The following is a 22403-nucleotide window of genomic DNA, read 5'->3' as shown; positions in this document are numbered from 1 at the left end:
AATTGTATTTTCAAATGAATTTTCGCATTGATTTTCATTACAAGAATCATAAAAATAATAATAATTACTATTTAAACAAATTTTTTTTTATTAAAATGTTTGTGTATTTAATAAAGGTTTGGACATTTTTTAGAGGAAAGTTAGATAAGATTTATATGTTTTAAGTAATACTTATATAACATGTTTTTTTGTTGATAAAACAAAGGTTTTGTTTTCGCATCTTTTATTTGATTATTTATTATTTACTTAACAAGAGAGAGAAAGAGAAAGAGAGAGAGAGAGAGAGAGAGAGAGAGAGAGAGAGAGAGTAAATAAATATTGAAATTATCAAAAAATAGTTTGAATAAAATAAATATAATTTTTTTATTTGTTTTATAAAAAAAAACTTTTAACTAGCCTTGGATTGATTGGACAGATATGGGTTTGGAGTGTATCCTAAAAGTTATGGCATATTCTGGAAATAAATAGTAAGTGAATAAAGTATATATAAATAAAAAAAACTAAAGCAACAAATATAACATATTTTATTTTGTGACAATAATATTATAATATATTAATTTATATACAATATATTCTATACTGTATATATCATATCACTGTAAAGGAGGAGTGGGTGGCTGTAAACTTGAAAATCCTATTTGCGTTAATTAAAAATAGTATCCGACACCACAAACTCCATGAGCTGAGCAGCAGAGGTATACGCATCCGCTCTATGACTAACTGTTATTATTATTATTATTATTACTAACAAAAGTTTTTCTCAAATACATTTACAAGAAATTTTTTTTGTGATGATTTAACCAAAAAAATATACTATACATTCAACGAATTTTTCTGTGTGTATGTACTGTATATACTATATATATAATGTTTGTGTTATAAAATTCATAATATGAATAATAATAATAATATACTAACCGAAAAATAAAAATTCAAATAAAATGCAATAAACAGCAAAAAATCAAAAATATTTTTGACAAATATTGTCATCAAAGCTGACAAAACTAAATCAATTGTCGATTTTTTTAAAATTTTTATTTTCTAAATCAGTAAACAAAATCTGAAGTTTTTCAAAATTTATTTTTTAATATTAAAAATAATTTTCTAATTTAAAACAAAAATGATTTTTTTCAATATTTAGTTAACTTAATGAACAGTATATGTCAATGATTTTTATCAATTAAATGATATTTTAAATCTAAAAATTCATGGCATTTATACGGGAATGTTGTTATTGTTGGTGTTGTTGTTGTTTATAACTGTGATGTGATTTTTAAAAAAATATATAAATAAATATTTTTTATTTTAAGGTAAGCTCTCAAATATCCTACACTTTATTTTGAAGGGTACACTCAATGATACCTAAAAAAAAATTTCGGTATAATTTTATAACATTTTTTATAATATATACTATGATATTATTATTATTATTATTATTATTATCAAACTATATAATACATTACACTTTAGTGTATCGGATAAAACTGTCTATATTTGAAAAGTATTTATTTTCTAGAAAGACATTCAAATTTTTTTTATTTAGTAAGATATTAATCATATGTCTGAATCTAAACTTTATGTCAAAATTTTTAAATATATATATACTGTATATAATATATGTAATTAAGAAACAGTTGAAATATTTGTTTATTTCATTTTTATTTATATAGTCTAACATTATTTTTTAAGTAAATATTTATGATAATTAATTTTTAAATGAAACCCCCAGTGATTTAATTATATATATATTTTTATATATCATTAGTAATGGTAGTAGTATTTGATTGTCATTGAATGACTGATTTTATTTATATACATTTTGTTGTTGTTAATAGTTTGTTAAATATCAATAGTTTTTTAGAAATTAATTATAATTTATTTAAACATTATTTTTATGATTCTGTGTAATTGATTGATACAATAGTAAATTAAAATTTATTATATTGACTAACAATGCAGTGCTATAATTTCAATTGACATGCAACAAAATATAAATTAAATTTTATAAAATTATTTACATACAGTATTTGACGAAAAAAAACTAAAATAAAATAAATGCTATGAAATAAATAATTATTGGCTTTTAGACGCTTAAACATTATAATACTGTATATTTAGTTTTAACACGATTTTTGTTTTGGAAAGCAATGATAATAATAATATGGTTTATATTTTTAAAAAACAGGGCAAACCTAAGCTAAAAATTACTTGTTTACATAAGTAAATGACAATTTATAGCATATATATTATTAGTAATAGTAATACTACTGTACTGTAGTATACTATAGTATAATTGACACAACATTTTCATCAAATGTTTTTTTTGTCTGTATTTTTTTGTGAGAAATACAGAAAAAAATTTCTATCAATAAAACTTTTTTACTACTATTTTACTACATTAGTCATTTTGTTAAACAAAAAAAAATTGTTTTTAAAACATTATAACTAATTATAATACTAATAATAATGTACTTTAAATCATTATGTAATACAAAACCTACTGATAACTACAAAATGTTTTTTCCACTTATTTAAAATCAAATAATTGTAAAAATAAGTTGCGTGCTTAAAAAAATGTTTGTATAATTGTTTGCACTACAGTATGTATTGATAATTTATAAATATTCAATATATAGTAGGAGTAAATATGTATAAATAGTTAAATTAGCTAGATATTTTTGTTAGCAAATAGATTTTTTTATTTTAAAAAACACTTAAATTAGCACAATTTGTTTGCTTTTATAAAAATAAAGCGCATTACAAGTAGTGTAATAATAAATAGCATTTTATATTATAATAAATTTTTTTATATCACACACACTTCTAATACACAAATGATTAGAGAGATTCATAATTATTGGAGAGATTTTTTCTACTACTTTATCTAAAATTAAACACTGAATGAGGGTTTCTATTAATAGTATAGCAAAAACTTAAGAGTATGGGAGGATAGAGAGGCAGAGAGAGAGAGAGAGAGAGAGAGAGAGAGAGAGAGAGAGAGTAATAGTGAGGTTTTTGGCAACAATTTTAAGTCAATAAACAAAATATAAGAATCCATACGATTCTTGAAAAACCATTTATTAGAGCAAAACCTATTCACACATTAAGTATTGTAATCAAGTAATAGTTGCCATCAATTGATTGCAATCATGAAAAAAGCGTTTACATCAGTATTTAAACCTAAAACTAATAGTAATAACGTTAATAATAATAGTAATACAAATAGTAATAATAATAGTGATAATAATAGTTGTAATAATAGTAGAAACAACTCTTTAACATTATGTATTAGTAATGATCTAAAAGATTCAGGTGATTATGTCATCTAAATTTTTGTATATATAATTGTAATATATATATACATAAATTTTCATTTATTTTTGAATGAATTAGTTTCATAATATACTCATATGTTTTGTGTCATTTTATTATTTATCTAAACGATTCCCAAACACACATACAGTTTAAATTCTGGATAATTTTTGAATAGCTATCAAAACAATTTGAAGAATTATGTGTTAATGTGTTTGAAAAAACCCCATTTGATTTTATTTCTATAAATATATTTATACAATTATATAAATTTATATATTTATTATGAAATAAATTAATAAATTCATAGTGATATTATTATTATTATTTTTATTATACTGTATAATATAAATATATAAATTTAATATAAACTCGAGTTTTTAAAAGCAATAATATTAAGATAATAATAATACTGATAATTACATTACATTTATTGAATCAAATAGTTTTGAAACAAACGGACGATTTAAATGATAGGAAAGACATCACCGAAAACCAGACAAACGATATAACAATGAAAAGTATTAATTCAACGAATGCCACAAACTTTGAGAAGAGTTCCGATTTCTTCAAACATCAGGTAAACAGATATTCAAAGACTAATATATCAATTAAAATGACATTTAAAATGTAATGTTTATTAAATATAGTTATCTATGTTTTGTTGATTTTATTGTTTTTTTTGTGTGTCTTTGGTTTGTTTTACACATTTGTCTCATAAAAAAATTATTTATTCATAAAAGAAATTTCACTAAATAGTGAGTAAATGACTTAAGAGTTGGCAAATTGTTTATAACAAAACTTATTATGCGTTTGTTTTTATTCAACAACAAAAAATTATAAGTATATAAAGTATATAATGTAAATAAAAAGTTACAAACAATTTACACATTATTATTAATATTACTAATTATAATAATTATAAATTATATAACAATATGTTGTATATATAATTAGTACGTAATATGTAGAGGTAAGTACATAATGTATAAAATGTGTAAAATAAAAAAAAACAATAATTTTAGCAAATATTTTTTTACACTACATTTAAGCATAACATTTAAAGACAAAAAAAATAATTTGCTTATATTAGTACAGTATTATTGATAGTTTGTATAAATTATAATAATTATACAAAAAAAATTTAAATAATGATTAGTCTAAATATAGACATTTAATTATATATCATTTTGTTCAGCTATAGAATAATTATTAGTATTGTTAAATACATACATAATTGAATGATTATTGAATAAACTCTATTATTTGTAATAATATAATAGTAATCTCAATCAACAAAAAAAATTAATTGGTATTTTTAATAATTAAATTAAACATAAAACTACACAAAAATAAATTATTACTATTGAAAATAAATAGGGATAAATAGTAATTAATAGTTTTTTTTTTTGAAAAATAACAAAAAGATTATTATTCAGTATATTAATGGGTAAATCCTTAAAAACATTTAAATTCATTGTTTAACTGTTTATATATATGTCATATATTACTACAGTATATAAATTATATATACAGTATATATATATATATATATATATATATATACTGTATTTGAATTGTTAAATATTCTCTAATAAATATCTTAAGGAATTTCCAATGGAATTTGCAGAATCAGAACTTTAATGAATGATTTTATTTATAGTTTTTTTTTTGTTTTTTATAATTATTATTTCAGTCTAAAGTTATTAAGCAAATGAAATCATTATTGCAATAATAATAATAATAATTTTATAAAATCTAAAATTAGATTTTTTCTAATGAATAATAAAGCGATAGAATCATCGATAACTATGATATGACTTATATATATATAAATAACTTAATTTTTGTTTGTATTTATCTTCAATTTTATTATGTTAGAAATGATTGCAATATTAAGATGAATATTATATAAATATTTATTATTAGAAAATATTTATATAAATAAATAACATTAAGCACTTGTAAATACAAATAATAAATTTTCTAATGTAATTAAACTCATAGATAAAATACTTTATAAAATATGTTTTACAAATGAGTTATTTTTTTCTCATCACTTGACTATAGCTTTCAAGTTTTTCGGAAAACATATCCAACAAAAAGTCACAAATCTTAAGCCAAACGTCATCAGAAAGAAAGAGTAGTATTGATTTCGATAGACATAATTTGGGAACAAATAACTGTTCCGATAGTTTGCCAATTGTCTGCACTTCGCCCAATGATAGCGACAACGATGAGTCGGCGTCGTCGACGTCGGCATCGCTGATACCGGCATCGGTCAGCAGCGGTGTTCAGCGGTCGTCCAAATATGAACATCGGATGAAAACGGAAGCCTCGAAATTGAAACTTATGGGCGACGGCTTCAAAGCCCAGAAGACAACGGCCAGCAATCAAGAGCTAAGACGATTGCAGTCAAACGATACATCGTTTGAAGAGCGAAGCTCTTTGTCGGCACTGAAGTCCAAGTTAGAGGGCAACGGATTTTCTGCTTCAAAGATGGCAGCCATACGTCAGGACCAGAAGCAGATGCAGTTCGGCGATACACTTCATACGCACCAAAGTACAGCCAAAGCCAGTTCGTTGAACTTCTGTACGGACGACTCGATCGCCCAGAAGAAGACCTATGAGTCACAAAAAGAAGAACGAATGGTCTCAGCTCACGGACTCATTCAGAATCAAAAGTCTTCGTCTCATTCTTCTTCCTCTAGATTCATGTCGTCGTCGAATTTGGCGTCAAATAATTTGCAATTTTTGAATCACAATGCAATTGATTCGTCAGCACAACCGCTAATCGAAGAACCATTTTCGCCGACAATGCTGTCGTTGGCCAATGAAATGGATTTGGAGTTTGATGTATTGAGTTCGGCAGCCGCCGCCACCACCAATAGTTCACTGAACAGATCCAACAGTACCACTAACTATATTGGCAATTATGACGAAAGTCCAGACATGAAGGGATCAATGGATAAATTGGAGCGAAAAATGTCGAATTTGGTCGAAAAGTTTAACTTAAACAGAGATTCAGTGGAAATATTGACTGTAATGACTGATATGATACGGAAGGCCTGGTCTGTGCCACAGTGTGGCTACGATTTGGGATTCAATATGTCGAAGATTATTAGAGAGGGCGGCGCTCTGGAAATACTTATAAAAAATTGCGAACCGGGTGTCGACTATGAGATCCAGTTCTTAAGCGCACAACTACTGGAACAGTGTTTAACTGCCGAAAACAGGGACTATGTTTGCAAAACGCAAAACGGTTTGTCCGATGTGGTCAACATTGCGTGCAAGTGTGTCGACATGAACTCTATTGAGGAGACCAGAGTGGGAACCGGACTATTGGAGCATCTGTTCAAACATTCGGAAGACGTTTGCAAAGAAGTGATCGCATTGGGCGGTCTCGACAGTATACTGTTTGAATGCCGCAGTACTGATATAACCACTTTGAGACACTGCGCCTCGGCTCTGGCCAACCTATCGCTGTACGGCGGACCAGACAATCAGTTAACAATGATTCAATCGAAAGTACCGGTTTGGTTGTTTCCGCTGGCCTTTCACTACGACGACAACATCAAATACTATGCCTGTCTGGCCATAGCTGTATTAGTGGCCAACAAAGAAGTGGAAGCAGCGGTTCTCAAATCGGGAACACTTAACTTAGTCGAACCGTTCATCTCGAGTCACAATCCGAAAGACTTTGCCCAGAGCTGTACGTCACATATTCACGGCCAGTCCAAGAACTGGCTCAAACGACTGGTACCGGTGCTCAACAGTAACCGAGAAGAGGCCCGAAGTTTGGCCGCATTTCACTTTGCAATGGAGGCCTGGATCAAGAAAACTCAAGAAAAAACATCGGTTTGTGTGTTATTTTTAGTTATTTACAACTTTTTTTACGACTATTGGTTATATTTATCTATAAAAAACAAACAAATATATAGGTTTTCCGTGAGATTGGATGTATTGAGGCCTTGAAGACAGTGGCCGGTTGTCCAAACGCTATCGCTTCCAAATACGCGGCTCAAGCTCTCAGTTTGATTGGCGAAGAAATACCCCATAAACTATCACAACAGGTCCCACTTTGGACCAGTGAAGACGTAAAAGAATGGGTGAAACAGGTTTGTTATATCATTATAACAACAAAAAATCCACTGACATATCGTGTAATCATTTAAATAACTTATTTTTCTTATAAATGTATTGTTTTGTATTTTGTTTCTTTTTTTCTAATGGTATCAATAGATAGGATTTTGTCAATTCGTTAACGAATTCATAGTCAGTCGTGTCGATGGAGATCTGTTATTGCAATTATCTGAAGATATGCTGCGCGACGATATTGGCATCAAAAACGGAATCCTTAGGAAACGATTTCTTCGAGAGTTAGAAAAATTGCAGCGAATTAGTGATTATTCTTCATGTGATTCAACAAATTTGAATTCAGTGCTCAATTCATTGGGCCAGGAGTTCTCCAGATATACCTATTCATTGATCCAAAGCGGTGTCGACCACAACACACTCCGGTTCCTCGATGAGGACATACTCCAGAATGAATGCAAAGTTAATAATAGTATACACAGAATGAAAATAATGCAAACCATTAGAGGTATTCATATATAATATAGTAAAACACATCATCCTATTCAAGAATATTCCGATTAATAATTATTTTCTTTTTTTGTTAATTTTCTAAACGAAAGGCATTAATGAAATTATTCCGGCAAATGAAGTCAAAGACATGAACGATAGGGTCGACATTTTTGTCAGCTATAGGCGCTCTAATGGATCACAATTAGCCAGGTATTTAACAATATATAGCATATACTGTATAAAATAAAAAAGAAAATAATAATAATAATAATTTATTTTTTACAAAAAAAAGTCTACTAAAAGTACATTTACAACTGCGAGGCTTTTCGGTATTCATAGACGTCGAGCGTCTGGAGGCCGGAAAGTTTGACAACAATTTGCTTAGTTCTATACGTCAGGCAAAGTATTTCCTACTAGTCCTCACACCCAACGCTTTGGACAGATGTGTCAATGATGTCGAATGCAAAGACTGGATCCATAAAGTTAGTCATTCATTGATTGGTTTTAAAGATATACCTGATTTCTTGTCGATAAAAAAGAGACAAACAATTATTGTTTTACAATCTCTTTTAGGAAGTGGTGGAAGCGTTAAAAAGTGAATGTAATATCATTCCAATACTGGATAGCTTTCAATGGCCTGACGCCGAAGCACTTCCCGAAGATATGCGAGCCGTTTGCTATTTCAATGCCGTCAGGTTTGTCTCCTCTCCCCTCCCCGTCATTGTTGATGGGGTTTATTAACAATACATATGCTTTTCAGTGTCAATCTAACTGTCCAATTTTGATGTAATTGTTATTATTAGATGGATCCACGACTATCAAGACGCTTGTGTGGACAAATTGGAGCGATTTATGCGCGGCGAGACTAATAAGCTTGATATGAGTGCACAGTTACGTCTCAATAATAATAATAATACTACGATGGCTGTACCGCCCACTCCCAGCACACCATCGATTGCTTCGAAACCACCGGCATATCATAGAAGTGGTAGCTTTGATAGCGGAAGTGGAAAGTGCAGCGAATAGTAGTATACAGTACTGGACTGACAATAATTAAGTTAATTTATATATACTTAAAAGTGACATTAAATTATTATTATTTTTAATTAAAATGAAACTTTTATGTTATGTTTTAACAATATATAATATATCAATATATATAAAAATGAAATTTATACTTTAAATTATTATTATTTATATTTATAAAAATTTATTCACCCAATTATGATGTATATTATGAGGAACGCCTAAAAAGCGAATATTTTCCGTTATGTAAATCCGATAGAGATATCTTTGATTTAATGGTTTCATTAGGCTTTTTAATCCATATCTTGAATTGATTGTCAAATTGTGTTGAAAAAAACAAACAAAAAAAAATAATTAGTTTTTATAATAAAATAGTGTTTTTTGTAATTTCGTAATCAAATTATTCATTCAAAATACCTCTGAAGTGCCAATTTGTACGAGAATTGCATTAAATTTTGTATCATTAGATGACTCGATGAAGACATTCTGTCCCCTATGGAACCATTTCTTATCGTAAAACAGTTTTCCGTCTTCAATTTTGGCATCCGGTGCCATACTATCCATATCCATATTGGCAATTGAAAACTTCTTGAACGTCGTGGCACTGAGTTTTGCATTGTTGTTACATCGGCTCAAGATTTTCAGATCTTCATTAATATCGCTGTCTTCTAGCAATAGATTTAACTGAGGTATTGATTCAAAAAAATTTAAAAAAATAGAAAGTTAAGGAAAAACTTGATTATAAGATAATTTGAATGACAAATAATAACAACAAAAAAAATCAATTGAAAGGATATCAGGTGAGGCCCGACGCCTCTTCTCCGGTATGGGAATCGGTTCATTAGGTCGTCGCCGCAACTTTCTAGTGGTCAACGGTTTCGGTTCCACCGAATCGTTGGTCAACTCCAGAGTGATTCGTTCGCTTTCGACCATCTTTTTCTTGTCTTCCAATTCAATGATTAGCGACTCTTTTAATTCAATTTTTCGCTCTTCAAACTCACGAGCGGCCGAACGCTTCTCCAGAAAATACTCTCTTTCGATGCGTTCATTCTATTGGATCAGTTAATCAAATTAGTTGGTAAATATTGTCTTAAGAATATTAAATATACCTCAAACTTGACAAACACTTCGCTAAACATTTTCCTTTCTTCGTGTATCTCAAGAAGTTTTGCTATTCGGCGCTTATATTCGGGATGAAGACCAGCTTCTAATTGATTCAATTGGTCCTTAAGAGTGGCCAACTTATCCCTATACATCCTGTAATCATATAAATTGACATCAAATACAAAATGACATCTTCATTATCATCAACAACAACACCAAACTTACTGTTCCTTAATCTCTGTGTATTCGTTGTCTGTATTGTCGTATTTGAGAACCACATCTGTTTCCGAGGCGTCTTCAGTGTCTGTAATATACACAAGATATCAATAAATACAGTGAAGAGATATTGGGTTTTGAATTTCAACAGACCTTCATCCGAGTCTCGGACCTCATATAAGTCGTTATAATCGGCACTCAAATCGTCTTCACAGTCGTATTCACTCATTTTTGTTGTTGTTTTCGTGCAATGGATCTAATGGTCACAACAATTATTGGGCCAAAAAAAGATATGTCAAACACAACGACGACAACAATATTATTATCAAAACAAACGACTAATAAATACTTTTTTTTTTGTTATATTATTGTATTATTTGTTAGTCTTTTGAATGGAAAAAATCAAATCATTTTTGAATTCGTGGCAAACATTAGATGTCAGTCAATGGATACGATTTTTATGAACATAATGTACGTCTTAATGTGACATTCAGTCCCCCCCCTCTCTGTGAATGTTACTAAACCCATACAGAATACCATATATACAATACAACAATACAATAATTATTTACTACACAAAAAACAAATGCTGACGTTATTTGTTTTCAATGTTAACTTATGGACCAACAAAATACATGTTTTATTTCCCAATGAGAGAGACTGTAATACTGTTAGACCCAAACATAACACGTGTTTTCTCAACTAAAACAAGAAATGCATTGAAAATGTTTTAAGCAATGCTTTAAAATCATTGATTGATTCAAACATTTTTTTAAATAGATTTTAAATAATATAATAATTATTAACTGATTTGTCGGCCGAAACAAAACAAAAAAAAATGTTGGTCTTGTTTGAGACGGCCGTCGGTTACGCTATATTTAAGGTATGGTTAATGCAGGACATCATCGGTGATCAAATTGATTGCTATTTTTTCACCCATATCTTTGCCTTCACTTCATCCTTTGCCTCTTCCCTAAAACACTTTTGTGGTTAATATCTCATTGTTTTTTCTGTTATCTATTCTTCGACTACTTCATCATCATCTTTAGCTAACCGATGAGTCCAAGTTATCGAAAGTGGACAGTCTGTACAAAGAGTTTGAATCGTCGAAAAAAGCTAACAAATTGTTGGCATTACAACACTTCGAGCGATTCAAAGACACCACTGAAGCGATCAGTTCGGCCACAGCACTGATCGAAGGAAAGATGAACAAGAAGTTGAAGAAAATGCTGAAAAAGATTGTATTGACAGACGTTAGCGAAGAGCTGGCCGTTGCCGATGCAAAACTGGGAAACGTTATCAAAGATAAGCTGAACATCGGTTGTGTGACCAGTTCGGCCATTCAAGAGCTGATGACTGGTATTCGGTCGCAAATTGAGAATTTGGTTCCCGAATGGTCAGCAGAGGACGAGGCGGCCATGCAATTGGGATTATCGCACGGGTTGGCTATTACTTTGATTATTATTTATCATTGATTGTCTTGAAATTACCACCGTTTGATTGTTAACTGAAATGATGATTGCATTGATATTATAGTATAGTTAATATTTAAATGATTTTGATAAATGTCTTTATCGTCACTACCGCTGATCAGTTAAAAAAATGTTGATTATTTAGTTGTCATGTATTATCACAATATATCTATTACCGGTAATTAATATATAATTTTTTTTATTTCAACAGAATCGGTAGATATAGACTGAAATTTAGTCCCGACAAAGTGGACACAATGATCATACAAGCAGTTTGTATGTATTATTAGTCAATTATAATACAATTATTGGTTTTATTGTTATATTTTTTTTGCTTAAGCACTTCTCGATGATTTGGACAAAGAGTTAAACAATTATGTAATGAGAAGTAAGGAATGGTATGGTTGGCATTTTCCCGAAATGGCCAAAATAATTACCGATAATACAGCTTATATACGAACCGTTTTGACAGTCGGTTAGTTAGGAGGGATCTGTTTGTTTCTTTGAGCCTTCAGATTAGTAATCATTGATGTCTTTATTAAATAAAATGTTTTATTAGGAATGCGTACCAATGCTGTCAACACTGATTTGTCGGATATTTTGCCGGAAGAAATTGAAGCAAAAATTAAAGAGATGGCAGAGGTTTCAATGGGAACCGAGATTGCCGAAGAAGATATGATTAATATTCATCAGTTATGCCAAAATGTTTTAGACTTACAGGAATATCGGACACAATTGTTTGAATATTTAAAAAACCGAATGTTAGCTATTGCTCCCAATTTGACAGTACTTGTCGGCGAATTGGTCGGCGCCCGACTCATATCGCACGCCGGTTCCCTAATGAATCTGGCCAAACATCCGGCCTCTACTGTCCAGATATTGGGCGCCGAAAAAGCGTTGTTTCGGGCCTTGAAGACCAAACACGACACCCCTAAATACGGTCTCTTATATCACGCTCAGCTCATTGGCCAAAGTAATCCGAAACTTAAGGGCAAAATGTCCCGTATGTTGGCCGCAAAAGCATCTCTGGCTACTCGTGTCGACGCTTTGGGCGAAGACTCGTCAAATGAATTGGGAGTCGAACACAGAGCCAAACTCGAGGCCCGACTTAAAGTACTCGAAGATTCGGGTCTGCGAGCGATTAGCGGTACCGGAAAGAAAAGGGCGAAGTTTGAAAAGTATGACAACAAATCACAGATACATACATATAAAGCTGCGGCCGACTCGACAATAGCCCACTCGGGTAGTAAACGAAAGACATTTGACGAATCCGATGAAGAAGTCGGCGAATCATCTGATGTTAAAAAAGTAAAAACAGAAGAAGAAGATTCAGAGGAAGAGGTAAAGACGCCTAAGGATTCTAAGAAAAAGAAGAAGAGAGTAAAGGAAGAGCCAGTAGAGGAAGAGGTGGCTCAAGAAGCAGAAGAAGACGAAGGCGAGAGTCAATCGTCGGCTAAGAAGAAAAAGAAGAAGAAGAAGAAAGAGAGTGCAGAATAAAAAAAATAATAGTATTTTTTTGATTGCATTGAAAATTTAGTAAATCATTTAATTTTTAAAAACAATTATTTAATCATTAAATTTGACAATTATTTTATCTATAAAATAAATAAATACACATATTTTTGAAATTATTAATTCTATTGTTTTTTTTTTATTAAAAGTAATTGATTTTTTTTTGGTTTATGATAAAAAATTTATTTTGAAATATGCAATAATATATTTTCTTGTTGACCAGAAAACTGTTTGGGCAACTTTCCCATATTAATTTACTTGGAATTTTTCCAGCAAATTTGTAAATGTATTTTATTTATTAATAGCATCTCTTAATTGCTATGAATGTTTTTTTTTTTGTTTATTTGAAGATAATTAATTTACAGTAAGTATTTTAATATTAATTTTATTAATAACAGTAGCAAAGTTGTATATAATTAAATTAAATTAGTTTATTAGTAATATTTTTATAAATTATTGGGTTATCTATTAATAGTTATATTTTATGATAAACGTTCAATAGGTGTCAGTATGGATACACATAAGTTTCCCAATAACTTTCCATTGGGAAGATAGAAAATATTGTTTTTAATGAATTTTATCAAACTCTACTGTATAATATGTCTATAGAGTCTATATTATAGACTCTATAATATATATATTGATGTGATATACAAAAAATATTAAATTAAAATATAGACTTTTATATACAGTAGTATTTATTGAAAATTTATAGCTTTAATAAATTGTTTGTAATATTAATAATACCTAATAAATTAGTAATGTCTGTAAATATCTATTAAAATTTACTATGTATTTATGTATTTAAGAAATTATAAATTGTTTTAATTACAAAAATATTTTTAAAATTTATTAATTTTTTTATATTAATATAGTTAAGATGAATATTCTTTCTAAAATATCTAGTTTATAATAATATTATTTTTTAAAATAATTTTAATTCACATTATGTTACAAATTCCTATAATTAAAGTAAATTTATTTCTAATACATTATTAATAATAAATTTAAAATAATAATATTTTTTATCAAATTTTTATATAATAAAATTATTTATAAGTTAAATTAATAAATAAATTACAATATATATTCTGTTATATTTATAATACTATACCGTATAATACAGTATACAGTATATAACATTTCAGTATAGTGTTTGCCATTATAGACTGTTTGTATCAATCAATATCAATAAAAAGGGTTTTTAGTTACATATTATTATATATAAATAAAGGTTTGTTTGGAAAAGTTATCTTATTTTGAGAGATAATACTATATAACAATTGTTATAATGGTCTACAAAAAATCCATCCAATATAGCAATAAATTGTATTGTAATTAATAATGAAAACAAACAAAAAAGTCAAGTGTTTTCTTTATGTCACGTCTAGAGAACCGTTAGGTTTATGGTTGGGGAGGGGGAGGAACAAGACTTTTATTGGATGGGTATTCATGAAGTTTGCCATTTGAGAAGTGATTAATAGCTTTTTATCTCATTTGATGAACAATACATATTAGCCATTCAATTGCTTCTCCTATCATCAATGCCTATCCAATTGGTCAAAACAGTCTGACTATCTCTCTTTATCTCTCTCTCTCTCTCTCTCTCTCACACACACACACACACACACTCTCTCTCTCTCACTCACTCACTCACTCACTCACTCACTCACTCACTCACTCACTCACTCACTCACTCACTCACTCACTTTCACTCGCTCTGTTCACTCAATTTTGTCTGTCTATCTCATGAATAGCAAACCATCAATTGCTTCACGACTTAATGTTCATATCAAATAAATAGTCCCATTTCTATGGAGCCTACCATCAAAATAAGCAATTGTGTCATAAATTTATGTTTTTATATCATATATTCACTGTAAGACTACTACTACTACTACCACTTTAGTGTAATACAACCATTTCATCGATAGTTAACTTTCAAACTACTGTCCCCACACACAATAGTCAACGATAGCTAACTTTAATGATACAGACATTACATAAAAATATTGTGGGCTATAACTGTACAAATAAATAGATAAGCAAACCAGATATGGCCATAATAGCCGTCAATTATATACATTTATATATTTGAATCAAACATTTTCATCCCTTTCCTATAAATGATACATTATATAAATATAACATATAGTCAAACAATACCAGCGATAGGATGCATAAAATAACAATCAAATACAGATAATTGGTTTTTCATAATTTGTATTTAAACTTTATGAGCCATGTCTACTATCAAGTAAAAATATCTATATATATTTATATATTTATGTATTGTATTACAAATATAACCCATGTTAAATCATACAAACAAATTATATATTTATACTAGCTATTATTTGTTATAAGTTATAGGAAAATTATATATACAGTACAAGCATTTTCTATTGTATCGTATATTTACAATTTATAACAAGTATTATCGTTGAGTGGATCATTAAAAATATGAAATTTACATTTAGCTCTCTCTCTCTCTCTCTCTCTCTCTCTCTCTCTCTCTCTCTCTCTATCAATCTCTCTCTCCCCCAAACTTCTAGTTTAAATAAAATAAATGCATTTAAATTGTTATTGTTTCATATAAATGCATATATCATGCATATATATATATATTATAAAAGAGAGATATAATACAGTGTAAACAATTGTCGTAAAATGTGAAAAACCATTTTATTGATCACTTACAGGGAATACCATTAAAAGTGAGTGAGTGAGTGATTGAGAGAGAGAGAGAGAGAGAGAGAGAGAGAGAGAGACCGACCGACCGATAGTATAGATATTTATGACTAGAAGTCTGCCACACATTTTTCCAAATAGACAATAAGCTCTATATTATATTGAATTTACAGGTATAGCCTATAGGACTCATCTGTATATTTTTGTTGTCAAAAATTTACAATAAATTTATGTATTTGAATCGTCTATATATATGAATGCGGTTAACCGCAATAAATGTCATAAATATTAAGTTTTGCTTAACTAACCCATTGTAATAGTTGACATACCGTTTCTTCAATGAAAAACCCAGTGGTCAGTAATTGTGTGCCGTTTTTCGGATGAAACACTACACCACAACACACACACACCATACGTGTGCACAATGTATTGTCAACGAGTTTATTGCGGTTTATCATCACTTAATGGGTTATGTTTGAAATTTTCTTTATGTTTCTTACAACAGATATCTGTTTATATGATAATAATTATTTTTTTTTATAATTATTAGTTATTATTAAATATGTACAATATTTTACATATCATATAAACAAAAATTAACTATTAATATACATCAAATACAGTAAATATATTACAGTGGGTCTAAAAAATATAAGAAAAACAAAAATCTGATAATAAAAACTTATTTAACATATATATATATATACGATATAATATATATACTGTATATCTGTATTTTTGTTTTTCATTTAGTAAATGATTGCCAAAATGTTGTGAATTACATACCCGTTCCCATTGAATCCTCCAAAAATCTATGTCTGTCCCATTCATTTGAGTTTTTCGGTTTTAAGCCTTTAGTAACCAAAAATATTTTGTAAATAACAGTAAATAAAATTTTAGGGGTTTATTGTATGCAAAAATTCAATGGTTTAAATCAGTTGTCACTTCTAACAGTGTGTCTAAGAGTGGCAAAAATCAATTTAATTTATATGTCATTTTCAATGAATGAATGAATGGATAAATAAATAAATGAATGAATGAACACTTTATTTATCGGCAGAGAAAATGTGTGACAATAATTGTACATTTATTTATATAAATCTAATTTAATTGACACTAAATATGCCAAATATTTATTCATTAAAACCTTTTATAGCTTATTATTATAATACTAACACTACGAGTAGTTCAATTGGTATAATTAAAATAGTAAATACAGTGTATACAGAATATATGCGCCTATAAAAATATATTTGCATAAAAATATTTTATATATCATATGCTAAACATTTATTCAAAAAAAAAATATTGATGTTATAATTTTACAATAAACTGCGACATTTTTTTCTCTCTCTCTCTCTCTCTCTCTCTCTTACCTATTCAATGTGATGAAGTATATATATGCACACACAGTATATTGAAAGGTGTATTATTTAGTTAAGCATTTAAGTTATCCAATTAGTAATGCAGTTAATGATAAGCTATATATATATATATATATTTATATATATAATATAAGCGATCGATTCAATGGGTTTTTATCCAATTATCCGTCAAAAGAGCTGAACATCTTTAAGGAGTAAGTTTTCTGAGAACATCTCACTGGAGGACACACCTAATGCTTGGGTGGTCGTAGTGTTTGTGTGTGTGTTTGTGTCAGTGCATGTGCTTTATTGTCGCTAAAGAGTGTCCAAACATTATCATCAAAAAGAGGGCTCAATTGCTTTGGCTATTGTCTGTGCTTTCTTTGGGGAGGTTTTGAAACCTTTAACAAGACTTGAGGCCATCATTTGAGTTGTCTTTTTCAACAACAAAAAAATAGACAAACATTTCAACTATAATGACAAAAGTGCTCTAAAAGCTAGAAGTCAAGTCATTACTTACTAATAATAAAGAAAATTGTCGCATATTTATCACATTCACTGATTGTTGGATTGTTGGGTCTACGGAAACGGCAACTTTTAGGCACACTTACCACTCGTGCCATTAGAGTCTCTCTTTTAAATGCCATTAGCTTTTTCGTTCATATCATTGCTTATCTAATATAGAGATAAGTAAAAATGTTTTTGTGTCTATGCTTAATACACACACACACACACACACACACACACACACACACACACACACACACACACACACACACACACACACACACACACACACACACACACACACACACACACATACATACACACACACACACACATACATACATACATACACACACGCATACATACACACACACGCACACACACAGTTGCAAATTGCTAAAATGCCTTTTAAAAAATTTGTCAAAAAATTTATATCAATCATTGAGTTTTAAATGTATGATAACTGTATTATAAACTTAAAAAATATTATCATTTGCATTAAACATTTTATATTTGCTTAGCAATAAATATTTAGCTAGCTAAAATTTGTAAAAATAATAATTTGATCAGTTTTCTAGTACAATAATAGATTTAATTATATATTTTAATGACATATTCCTAAATACTCCTAAATTATTGACTAAATACCAATATTATTGCACACACTTACACATACAGCACACGCATATTATTTGAAACAAATGATATACTTTTTAAGTGGCAATTAATTATTTCAAAAGGAAACAGTTTGTTTTAAACCAGATTTAAGTGTATTTTGTTGTTGTTGTGAATAATTGCATAATTGAAAACACGAGTTCACTATTTAAGAGTCTTTTAGGCATTTAGTCTACTATTACTGGTGTACTGTAAATGCTTTCTACAATTATAAAGAGCTGCTAATGTGTTATATATATGAAAGTTATGCAAATGTTTTATTTATTTTTTTGTTGTTGAAATATTATTATCTCAACTATTGGCTCCACTTTTGATTTTATTTCGGTATATAAATATATATATATTTAAAAAAAAAATGTCGTCTTATAGTTGATGAATACATTAAGTGTGTATTTTAAAAAGCATTTGTATGTAAATGCTTTAATAATTATCACTTATCTGATCGACTATTATTATTATCTGTCATTATTTAGTTTGGGTCTCTTAAATGCATGTTTTTAAACACACAGATGCTCTTTCAAATGAACACATCAGAGAAAAAATGTGTTCACACTTTAAGCATTCAATTTTAGCAAATTAACTAATATTACTGTATTATAAATATCATATATTTAATAAATTAGTTATATAGATATTTATATATAAATTATATATAAACTTATACAGTATTATATAGTCCTCTATATTACTAAACAATGTTATGATATTATAATAGTAAATAACATAGAGCAACTTACTGTTTTTATCATTTTACAATGTTTTAATTAAAACCATTTGGGAACTGGACAATCAGATCCAGACACCCGCAGATGGGCAAATAAACATAATGTTATGGGTAAGGTATTGGGTGCAGTCATGGGCGCACCCGACCCTAAAATCAAAAATATAACCCATAAATGATTGCCTTTCATCCATAAAAATTTTGGTCAACCAAACAACAACAACAAAATACCAGTAAAGTTAATATTAATGCAAAAAAATTTAAACAATATTGTAAAAAAATATATCTATAATATGTAGGCCTAATTTTATATAACTGTCATATACTGTAGATACCCGACACCTTGTTATTCCCTCATAAAAAATACATTTATCCCTTGTTTACCAATTAGAAAGATTAACAACACAAACACATAGAGAATTAATTTTGTTAATAATTATTTTTCAAGAATAAATTAAATGCTTAATTGTAGTGTCATTTATACAACTAATACTGTTTCAAATAATTGATATTTGAAACACCAATGTTTTTCCCGATAGTTTTATTTTCCAAACATTTAATTTAATGGTAGAAAGAGAGAGAGAGAGAGAGAGAGAGAGAGAGAGATAGCCCGGTGCTAACTCTATACTGTAATTGAGTGCTAAATGAATAGCTTTATGTGTGTATGACATCTAAAGTGGAGATCAAATTAAAAGGTGTATCGATTGTCATATAAGTCTTTAGTCACAGTTATTGTATTGTACGGTATGTACAGTATGTATGTGTCTCAATGGTATTCAATGCTTTAAATGTGTTGTCATCTCTAAATAAAAATCAATACAACGGTGCAATACAACAGACACTTATATTGATTTATATATATAACATCTCTCTCTCTCTCTCTCTCTCTCTCTCTCTCTCTTCAGTATTTTTAGTCACTTCGTCTTCTTCACTGAAAGTATTAGGTGTTTGCAAACTCCTTAATCCTAATGACAGCAACTGTAAGGCATACTCGCAATACAGAGACATCGATACACAGATACTGTACAAAAAAAGTGTCTGAATTACGAGGAAAGGTGTCTTTTTTGTGCTTTGAATAATATGTGTTGACTTATTTGTTGAGCAAAATTTATTTGTCAACTGTCAGAGACACGTTCCTTAACCATTGTATGTGTCCACACAATTGTGTTATACAATTGTGTGGAGGATTTGTGTGTATGTATGTGAGTGTGTGTGTGTGTGTGTGTGTGTGTGTGTGTGTGCATGGATGAGACGTGATGCCACACCACAGACAGATATATAGTGACACTGAGAGGATAATACACAGACACACGAGTAAAGCACTGGTAATCAGATTTCAGAGATTTTTGTGTCAGCACCTGACTATTTTGTGGAAACTAACTGTTCAATCGGTAACAATTTTGCAGTCAAATCTCTCTCTCTCTCTCTCTCTCTCTCTCTCTCTCTCTCTCTCTCGAAATAAAAAGGCCAATAAAGAGAGTAAATGTCTGTTCAGAGTAGTATAGTATAGGGCTGTGCTTTTGTTGCTGTTGTTAAACCCGTTTTTATTGATAACCTCATCAAAAGCTTGTTGCCTGAGCTGTGAGTGAGTGTAATGTTAGCAAATATACAGTACTAGTATAGGCAGCTTATAATATATTGCAGTCATCTCTATGGGTGGTTTGCTTTTGCTATGCGATATCGCATATATAAAAAGTTAAAGAATATTACATCAATTCTATACAATAGAAACGGGAGGCCTGAGCTACAGCACAGGGCATTATGCCTGTGTCTGTCTGTGTGTTTGTATATATGTGATGACTGAGCGCACGAGACTTAAAACCATAATAATACTGTAAAATTCATGAATTATATATTAGTTCAGAAAAAAGGCTATTGTGCTTAACTCAAGTGTTACAACAACCCATAGTTATTGCTTAATATATATAAATTATGCGCTCAAATGTTGGCACTTATTAAATAAATGTCTTATTTCGCGCTTTTTATTGTCCAATAAATCCAATTATCGATTTGTTATACAATGTCATGAACTTTATTTAAAAAAAAGAAAAAAGAAGAAAAATACTATTAGTATTATTATTAGTATTATTATAGTTTTATGGATAAAATTATATACACATTATATTCCCAAACAAATTACTCCTCATTTTTTTCTCGGATGTAATGTTCATTAAATAACTATAATTGGTGTAAAACATTAAGAATCTCATGAATTTTCAAATACAATAGAATTTGCCATAAATTTGATGCCAATCTATACACTATATATATATATATGAGACATACATACATGAGATAATGCCTAACTATAGTACAGTATATACTGTACATCAAAGGGATACAAACACATTGGTATTGGGAGGTATAATAAAAATATATACATAAACAGTATATACATATAAAAAGTGTGATAATATCAGTCATAATAATTCAGTATTTATTAGAGACACGAGAGTGACTCCGGAGGTTATGTTGTTTGGGAGAGAAAGAATGATAGAGAGATAGCGAGAGAGAGAGAGAGAGAGAGAGAGAGAGAGAGAGAGAGAGAGAGAGAGAGAGAGAGAGAGAGAGAGAGAATATCCACCGATTTTTGTTATATCAATGTTAATGTATTGTTTAAGACATACATACAGTATATCATATAACTAAGTAATACTAATACTAATATCTATGATAGTGTAGTAAACATTAAATACTAATAACTGTTTGAGTAGTAAAACACACGAAGGAATGCACTTTATAACTATTCTTTCAGTGTTTTCATTTGGATAACAATTAAATTGAATATAATATAATAATGCCTGCAATCATAGCCAGAGTGCCGGCGCTTGTAAGGTCCAGGCGCTTGGCAATAGACCTGTATGTATATATGTATGTATGTTGGTGTGTGTGTCAGCGCGCACAGGGCTGTAAAAATAAAAAGCCCATCACTATTACAACAACTACAGTACTACTAGTGAGGCGCTCGACAATATCTGAGCGCATTTGTCATAAAATTAAAATCGTCGTGTCTTTGATCTGATGTCGGACTCCCCAATATAAAACATATTATATATATATTATATTATTATATTAGCTTCAACTATATACTACTTACAAATAACGGCCCTCACCTACCAGTGCTCAGTACAGCTTAGTGTTTAGCAATAATATATATGATATATATTGTATATATTGTAGATAGTTTGGTACGGCCCCCATCGCCCCTCTTTAGTA

General features: G+C 29.4%; 3 protein-coding genes across 3 annotated transcripts; 2 read left to right on the top strand and 1 right to left on the bottom strand.

Annotated features, from left to right (window-relative positions):
• The first annotated feature begins 3741 nt into the window (after positions 1–3741).
• On the top strand, positions 3742–8941 carry LOC128964263 (NAD(+) hydrolase sarm1-like). The gene is made up of 8 exons (XM_054310841.1): positions 3742–3892; positions 5383–7170; positions 7254–7430; positions 7555–7915; positions 8010–8109; positions 8192–8381; positions 8473–8594; positions 8703–8941. Exons 1-8 carry the CDS (start codon positions 3827–3829, stop codon positions 8923–8925), a joined length of 3027 nt encoding a protein of 1008 aa, XP_054166816.1. The 5' UTR covers positions 3742–3826; the 3' UTR covers positions 8926–8941.
• LOC128964264 (sin3 histone deacetylase corepressor complex component SDS3-like) lies at positions 8887–10598 on the bottom strand. Its single transcript, XM_054310842.1, has 7 exons — positions 10399–10598; positions 10255–10333; positions 10035–10182; positions 9723–9975; positions 9343–9614; positions 9118–9229; positions 8887–8942 (listed from the first exon to the last, which is right to left on the bottom strand). Exons 1-6 carry the CDS (start codon positions 10472–10474, stop codon positions 9134–9136), a joined length of 924 nt encoding a protein of 307 aa, XP_054166817.1. The 5' UTR covers positions 10475–10598; the 3' UTR covers positions 8887–8942; positions 9118–9133.
• A 297-nt stretch (positions 10599–10895) lies between these two features.
• LOC128964425 (nucleolar protein 58-like) lies at positions 10896–13324 on the top strand. The gene is made up of 5 exons (XM_054311014.1): positions 10896–11128; positions 11295–11686; positions 11929–11993; positions 12058–12192; positions 12277–13324. Exons 1-5 carry the CDS (start codon positions 11084–11086, stop codon positions 13212–13214), a joined length of 1575 nt encoding a protein of 524 aa, XP_054166989.1. The 5' UTR covers positions 10896–11083; the 3' UTR covers positions 13215–13324.
• Positions 13325–22403: the final 9079 nt, after the last annotated feature.

The sequence above is a fragment of the Oppia nitens genome, unplaced genomic scaffold (genome assembly GCF_028296485.1).
Source record: "Oppia nitens isolate AA-2021 unplaced genomic scaffold, nextdenovo-longstitch-racon4-pilon3 scaffold8_pilon_pilon_pilon, whole genome shotgun sequence".
NCBI lineage: Eukaryota > Metazoa > Arthropoda > Arachnida > Sarcoptiformes > Oppiidae > Oppia > Oppia nitens.
Note: the sequence above shows the minus strand (reverse complement) of the source record. Positions and strands in the feature narration are given on the sequence as shown.